At 45.4% G+C, this 8,443-nt stretch overlaps 1 protein-coding gene across 2 annotated transcripts in view; it reads right to left on the bottom strand.

Moving 5' to 3' along the window:
• Positions 1 to 232: 232 nt before the first annotated feature.
• The window catches only part of CSNK1G1 (casein kinase 1, gamma 1), a 290,970-nt gene continuing 282,759 nt past the window's right edge, over positions 233 to 8,443 (bottom strand). Inside the window, exon 13 of one of the 2 annotated variants that reach the window (XM_011967933.1) lies at positions 233 to 577. In XM_011967933.1, the coding sequence (XP_011823323.1) occupies positions 475 to 577 (103 nt within the window). In that variant the 3' untranslated portion in view covers positions 233 to 474. Of the gene's footprint in view, positions 578 to 4,665; positions 6,796 to 8,443 lie in introns of those variants that run through there. The other variant, XM_011967939.1, reaches the window with a different exon arrangement.

The raw sequence follows: 8,443 nt of genomic DNA on the forward strand, positions 1-8,443 counted from the left end.
ACTAAAAATGCAAAAAATTAGCCGGGTGTGGCAGCGGGCGCCTGTAGTCCCAGCTACTTGGGAGGCTGAGGCAGGAGAATGGCATGAACCCAGGAGATGGAGCTTGCAGTGAGCCGAGGTCGCGCCACTGCACTCCAGCCTGGGTGACTGAGTGAGACTCTGTCTCAAAAAACAAAACAAAACAAAACAAAAAAAACCAGACAAACCAATCAACCAACCAAACAAGCAGAAGTAGCCAAGAAAGGTAAGACATTTTATTTTACATACAAAAAGGGTGCAAACTGAGTCCTTTCCTCCCCAAACTGGGGAAGAGGTATACTTAAATATCACATTTGTGTTTTCCATGGTGCCCTAGGAAATGGGCTACTCTGAGATAACATATCAGAACCCATTTTCCATTTTCTCCAAAGGCTACTTCCTCTGCAGAGAAGATTTTCCTAATGGTGCACAAGTATCTCTCCTGCAGGAACCATTTCAAATACACTTGAAATTGACATTCATGTTTAAAAATACTACAAATTTCATTTTCACAGCTGAGCTTTGTGACCAGTGCCAGGGTTTATGAAACATTATACATCTAAAAAAAAAAAAGTAAAAAAAGAGGCATTTAACAATAATCAGACACATCCACACATTAAAACTGATTTCCACAGCTGATTTATACATTATCAAGTTGTTTAAAAATCGCAATCAACATCCCAACATCTTTTTAAGAGTACAATGGGCAAAGATCAAAGACAGACAAATAATAATATAATAAATTAGAGCATGTAATACATCCGATGGGAATTGCTGAATCAACATTATTTTCCATTGGGGGTATATATTTTTGGTTTATCTTTATCTTTTCTGCTGTTATTTTTCTCTGCTTGATAAATAGGGCTCATTCCTAAAGCCAGCTTGCTGAGACACTAATTTCAGAAGCTCACTTGTCACTTGTTTACCTCTGAGAATACTCAGGAACACATGGTTCCGAGCAGCTTGGGCTGGATCTTTATGGAAGTGAAATGCACATAGATGAACGCACGCACTCAACGTGCGCACACACACCACACACACACAGACACGCAGTCACACACTTCCATCTGTAAATATATTTCTCCCCAAAGAAATGGCTCATCTTTCCTGAGACATTCCTAATAGACTGATAAGCCTTCTAAAAAAGGCTTTTGGTGCAAGGGCCGGCCTGGGATTTGGTCTGGAGCTCATGAACTGAAAATGTTTCACCTGTACTGAAAGGAGGGTGGGTGGGGACATTCAGAACAGCTGCCCTCTTGTGGGTGTTACTGGAATGGCTGCACCGCACCCCCACTTATTACCGTGAATAATGCTCTGCTGTGAGACCTTAGAGGTGGTGATGGCACCGGGAAAGCGATTGTGAGGAGTAAAAGAAGAAAAATAAAAGAAATTCTGTCTACAGAACTGAGGTTTCTTTGTAACATCAAGTTTGGTAATCAAACTAGAAATACATGGAATACATGTTCACTTCTTCCTTTGAAAGGTGATTTACAAATACTGGAAGTGGGTTTTCTGGTTGTGTTTTGAGAACATGTCAACTACCATTGTGTATTATCCAGGGAACCTACTCACTATTTCGAATACAATGAGAAACCTATTTTTTTTTTTTGTACTTAGTCACCTGCAAAAGCAGTTAGGAAAAACATTTTTAAGACTGCTTGCTGGATAAAAGACTTTCAAGATTCCTTACTTGTGGCTAAAACACTGCTCAAAACTTTATACGTTAAGGGCCATGGTTGCCTCTTCTTTTTCTTATTCAGAAACAAAATCACCCCCCATACACCAAAAAACAAATTGAAAAAAACAAAAAACACCAAAACCCCAAGCCAAAGGAATCCCTATTTGATTCCTGTCAACCCCTCGGGAAAGACTAGGAGTCTCTGCCATCGACCTCTAGATAGGACTTCCCTGCAGTCTGCAAAAGCAAGAACCCGAGAGATAAGTGCCTGTCACTCACGTGGTCAATTCAGATGGGGTGCCTAATTGCCCTGGCTCCCTGAGGGTTTCTAGAATTCATCTGCCCACGATAGGGCAATACTGGGGATGGTGGCGGTGGCGTGGCAAAGGCAATGTTGGCTGTATGGTGTTGCAGGCTCCCAATCTGAGAAACGAACCCTAATACGGTTCTGACACTGGAAACGATGTTGTTAGGGCAACTCAATGGGAATGGAGAGCTGGTTTAAATGTGAAAATGGAAGAGGTGGCTGGGACACAGGAGGCATGTGGGCTTGGGAGATGCATCAAACAAAAGTTCCTCTGAGAAGACGTTTTCTTGGCTGCCATGGAAGTTCTCATTTTTGAGAAATGCAAGCCATGCTTGCTCACTGGGAGGAGGAATGGATTTTATCTTTTACATAAAAAAGTTAAGGCTATAATCTTTTTTTTTTTTTTTTTTTGAGACGGAGTCTTGCTCTGTCACCCAGGCTAGAGTGCAGTGGCGAGATCTCAGCTCACTGCAAGCTCCGCCTCCCGGGTTCACGCCATTCTCCTGCCTCAGCCTCCTGAGTAGCTGGGACTACAGGCGCCTGCCACCACGCCCAGCTATTTTTTTTTTTTTTTTGTATTTTTAGTAGAGACAGGGTTTTGGGGTTTCAATGTGTTAGCCAAGATGATCTCGATCTCCTGACCTCGTGATCCGTCCGCCTCAGCCTCCCAAAGTGCTGGGATTACAGACGTGAGCCACCGCGCCCGGCCAAGGCTAAAATCTTTAGTAACCACTTTGACATTACATTATCATTGTTACGTATTTCTGGCACTGAAAGTGGTTACTAGCACTGAAAATCAACACTGAATATGCACTACCAGCATATCTTTCCACTGCACTAAGTTTGGAAATTACTTTAGGGGTGATGGTCACCTTTACTGGCTAATAGGCAGGGATTGTTTTCTAAGTACTTGGAGTTCATTTAGAAAAAAGAAACAATCAACACTTCTAGAAACCTCAGGATTTCTGCTGTCATCTGTAGCTCATGCATTCCAATGTAAAATGGGATTTTAACTGGAAGCTAACCTTGTACCTTCCTAGACCCTGTTTATTGCCAGACAGGCCCCATAATAGCAGAAGAATGTTAAGGCAGTCATGAGTGCTAACTGGCTGTCAGGATGCTCTCTCCACCCTTGGGGGCAGTCTGGAGTGAGATCTGGGGAAAGCGCCAAGGTGCATAGAGCAACTTGACCAACTCTTACTGCAAAGACACAAGTGATACCCTGGTCAAAAGGGAGTAGGGGAGACCATTTATGCCTTGGTGGAGTCTTGGCCTGTGTGCCTCAATCTGTTTAGGATGCAATGTCTGAGGGACTGTAGAGCTTGGGAAAACTCCTAATGTATAATATTAAGGGTTTTTATGAACAGATGCTGAGTTAGTTTTCAGGAAAAACAATTGCATCAATCCCAAATAAAAAGATCCTGAGGCACCATAGTTGTGAAATGGAGAAAGCTCAGAAACTACAGAGCAAGTGGATGGGTGGGGACAGTCAGCGAGTGCATGCCCTAACCCCAAGGATCTCACTGAAGCATACAGCTAAGCAACTGTAGCAATAGGGCCGAGGAGGGAGCCCTGATGTGTTGAGGGCTGAAGCGATGGCCAATTGCATCTAGGGTACTCAGGTTTTTTGCTTAATTGTAAGGAAGATCACATCAGAATCTCCCAGGTCTGGGACCACTTTGAAGTGCCAATGGCCCTAGAGGGATCACCATTACCCTGCATGCTAAAGGGACCTGGGATTCTTTACCTTTGCTATGAAAACCAAGTATCTAGTAAGAGATTTGTGGAGGTTGGAAGGTGAGAACAGTATATTAGGAAAGACACTCCCCTACAACTGATCCAGTAAAAATTTTAAGACCAAAAAAAAAAAAAAGTCGCAAATCCAGCTGCAAGGAAGCTTGCCTTAAGCCAAGCTGGTCACTGCCTTTGCTTTTGTGTGTGTGGAAGCAGGGTGAGGGGCTGAAGGGAGGCACTCAGTAGGGTATAGAGTGCCAGGATGCTCCAGGCATTGCCAACATTTCCCTCTGCCCTTTTCTTTTTTCTTTTTTTTTTTTTAAGACAGAGTCTCACTCCTGTCTCTTATACACATCTACTCTGCCTCCCAGGCTCAAGTGATTCTCCTCCCTCAGCCTCCCGAGAAGCTAGAATTACAGGCACTGGTGCATGCCACCACGCCCGACTAATTTTTGTATTTTTTGTAGAGATGGGGTTTCACCACGTTGGCCAGGCTGGTCTCGAACTCCTGACCTCATGTGATCCACTCACCTCGGCCTCCCAAAGCGCTGGGATTACAGGCATGAGCCACTGCGCCTGGCCCCCTTCTGCCCTCTCTTGAGAGGCAAGGCATTTTCTATACAGGGGTGAGGAAAAGTTAAACTTTCTATACAGTAAGTTAGCATTGCCGAAATCCCAACTGAGAAATGATGTAAATCTTAGTGACATGGCTGTAACCACTAGGTAATGGCAAGGACATAAATCCCAATATTCACAGTCCTTGTGGGGAAGGGGTGTGATACTGCATCTCCCTGCCACTCTATGTTACATATATAGAAACATTTATAGAAATGACATATTACCATCTTTCCATAAGCTAAGCAGGTTTGATGCAAGTGAAATGATATTCCCTAGCCAAGATCCAACGGAACAGATGAAGCCCAGTACCTCTGATACTGTTAATGCTATTTCTGCTCTGTGCAAGGTACATCAAGGGAATTTTTCAAGAAATGGCAACTACCAGAAAATATCCCCACACCCTCCAGTCCAAAAGATAGCCCTACACCTCAAGCTAGAGGCGAAGACTTCTATGCTCCACAAACCATCAGACTAAGTCACCCACCAGCCACTGTGCTCCATGGTTGGCTCTCTACTCCCAGATACAAGACCTCTTTCCTGATGTAAATGACCCTTTCTCTTCTGTCACCTCTGGAATGGGCAGTCATTGTTTGGTTAAGCTACTAAACTCAAATGAAAATTGGGTATGAGAAGAGTAACTTCCCACATGAAAGACTTGTCAAACAGTGAATGAGGAAACAAGATCCTTCACAGTAGTACCTCCTATGAAAACACCACGGGGGGAGGCCGAGGGCATACTGGGGAAAACATGCTTAGAGGCATGGCCACCTTTCTGGAAGGAGTCTATGTCCAGTTGAGAAGATAATTTCAGACCTTTCACTCCAGTTTCCTTTTCCCTGGAATATTCCAGCACCAATCAATCTTTCCCTCCTTTTAAATGCAGCCCCATATACTGCATCCTAAGCTTACTGCTATGGACCTGCTGGGAGAAGATCTTCATAAGCTTGGTTTCTGATAAGGCAGGCCAGCCCAAATGCTACAGCTCAGCTATTGGGGGAGATAGGATACACTGATTTTCTTTTCCTGGCCCTATAATGCCACAACCCGAGGTCCCTCTGGCAGGTGGAAGGTAGGTTCACTGTCCTCCTCTTTTTTTCCACTAATGGCAATATGGTGGTGGCTGTTTCATCACTAATTTGTCCCCCAAGTCACCAGGAAATCACATGGCTATCTAGTTGGAAGTCCCTGGCAGCAGAAGAAACAATTTCATTATTATTATTATTTTTTTTTTGTTAAGCATCTCCTTCTCTGGGATGAGCTGTTTCCTGGTCACAGTCTGGTTCGGCTGGCTCATCTCATGTGCTGGAGAGCTAGGTTTTCAAACTGTAAGCTGATTAGGTCAAGATGCTCTGGTAGGGACATTCTTCAGCTGCTGAGAAGATGAATGAAAATTCAAGTATGTTTTCTTGCCAACCTGAGTGTTCACTCAGAATGACACCGAGTTTGGCTTCTCTTCTGGGTGGTGCAGATCAAACTCTTTCCACTGAGAATGTCCTCTGGACCCATGTTCTCTCTGAATGGCTTGGCTGGCCCCATCCCCCTCAAAACAGGTAAAAGTGAAACCCCCAATATAACCAGACACAATATGCATCTGCCATGTTTTTGTTTTTGTTTTTTTAAAAAAAAACTAAAAGTGCAACAAAGTCAGTTTTCTTTCCTTTGCTCAGAACAATTTTCATTGTCCTACTACCGCCTGGAAAAAAGAGTTTGTCAAAAAAGCTAAGAACGCCAACACACAGGGACAGTAGACTGCAGATTGCTCACAGCTTGTGTCCTACAGTGTAACTTCACAGGAGGGAGGGAAGAAGGAACCTGAACCCCATGGCCAGCTGGGATGAATGCTGCACAGGCACAGAGGAAGAGGAAACCATACTGCCAGGCACACCTGGGACACGGAGAAGGTTCTTCTCCAGCCCAGGTCTCCATTTTCCTCCTACCTTCTTGGCCTTACCCCCAGCCTCTTGATCTCCTTCTGCAAATAAAGTCTTTAGCTCACTAGGTTTTATGCTGGAGAGGGTTGAGGGTGGGGTAAAAACCAGGAGTAAACTAAGGGGAGGAAGGAGAATAGTAGTCCTTGAGTTTTTGTGAATGACACCTTCACTGTAAACAATGGGAAGGAGAGTCAACCAGGCAGCCCTATGGGCAAGCAGTGGAGGAACAGCAGCTCTGGGACCTGCTCAGAGCCTTAGGCAGGCGGGGATGGCCAATGACCCACTAGGCCCTGGCTGCCCACACTGGCTCCTTCTGGGGGCATCTGTTTTCTTCTTTTTGGTTTGGATATCCACCCTCCCCCAAAGAGGAGTCCCTTCCAATGAGAAATGGCAGGAGCTGCAGGTACAATTGAGTCAGGGTCCCCAGGGCCTGAGGACTCCTGGGAGGCACTGGTCACTTGTGGCGCTGAGCAGTCTTCTTCCTTTTCCTCTTAAAGAAACAGCAGCACCTGGAGCACAAGGAACATTGCAAGTCAGTGCGGGAGGCCTGCAGCTTCCAGCAGACTTCTGCCTGCTTCTGCTTACTGAAGGGGGTGGAATTTTCCCCCTGGCACCCACCCATAGGGACCGCCCACCATCTACAGTGCACGCACTGGAGGCAGTGGGCAGTGTCTGCCAGAAAAGCCAAAGGAAATAGCTGCTTGATTTCAATCTGCAGTCATCCTACCTAATTATAAGATGGTGCAGGCTAGGCAGGGCTGAAATAGGCATTACTGGAAGGAGGATGAAGAAGGTTCATACTTTAGCACCCAACCCAGATGCCTCACCTTATCAAGAGCCAAGACTGGGGATCCTCAGGGCTGCATAAAAATAGTCTACATTGTCTACTCCTTGATACTGAGGGCACAATTATTTAATGCAACTCACTGGCCAGAGGGCAGGGAGGCTAAATTAAGGCAAACAAATCCCGTGATAAGTATGATGTCTGGAACTCTAGGAGGATCTCAGGATGTTACCAATGAAGGATTAAGGATTCTCTCTATCCCCCTCTCTGCCCTCACCCAAGTACCTGAAGTAGGCAGGAGAGGCCCTGACTCTAATAATGACTGTGAGCCACATCTCCTGACTGACGTCAGTACAGCTCCCCCTTTTCATCTGGAGGGGACCACTGTCACAGCCCAGGAGCTGACCATCGGGATGCTCTCACTCCCCAATTTAGGGAGTGAGATACAGGGCACTCCCCAGTTTAGCTTCCTGAGATTGCTGCTGTGCCAGATGGGGTTTATGAACTGGCCCTGTTTGAGATGGAGATGGGGCTGGCTCCTTTATGAGTCCTCCAAGTTCTGCTCCCTGGGGACTAGCCACAGTTCTGGCACATCCCTAAGTCTGAGTATCCCCCCTCCTCACTCCTGTCTTTAGAACAGGAAGTATCACTCTTGCTCAGGCAGTCCAGAAGCAGGTAATGAGTACTGTGGCAAGGTGCACAAGATATGTCCTTTCCAGGGAGCTGACACATGGGGAATGAGAATGAAAGGGACAGAAGGTGGTGGATGAGTCAAAGATGCAGGATGATGGAGGGCAGTAAAGTTGGAAGCATAGCTCAGACTTGCTAGACCCTTGAAAGAAAAGCTTTTCTGAGAAAACTATCTTTGAGTCTCTTGCCTAATCATCGCAGGTGTAATTCCAGCATTTTTCATATGGAAATAAAGGCTGTTACTTACTTCCCATACCCCTAGGCATTTCACTGTAGCCAAGATCCCCTCTTTTTAGTTAGACTCCTTGGTATTCCTACATCCAATGTTATCAAAAACTGGAGAAAGTTTCTAAGAATGCAGAAACAAACATTTACACAGACCATGATGGGCTGTTATCATATCTGAATGAATCAAACATGAACATTTTAGAAATAGGAGATTATTTATTTTTATTTTTATTTTTTTGAGACAGAGTCTTGCACTGTTGCCCAGGCTAGAGTGCAGTGGCACGATCTCAGCTCACTGCAAGCTCCACCTCCTGGGTTCACACCATTCTTCTGTCTCAGCCTCCCGAGTAGCTGGGACTATAGGCGCCCGCCACCACGCCCAGCTAATTTTTTGTACTTTTAGTAGAGACGGGGTTTCACCGTGTTAGCCAGGATGGTCTTGATCTCCTGACCTC

Source organism: Mandrillus leucophaeus, unplaced genomic scaffold, assembly GCF_000951045.1.
Source record: "Mandrillus leucophaeus isolate KB7577 unplaced genomic scaffold, Mleu.le_1.0 Scaffold12, whole genome shotgun sequence".
NCBI classification, from domain to species: Eukaryota; Metazoa; Chordata; class Mammalia; order Primates; family Cercopithecidae; genus Mandrillus; species Mandrillus leucophaeus.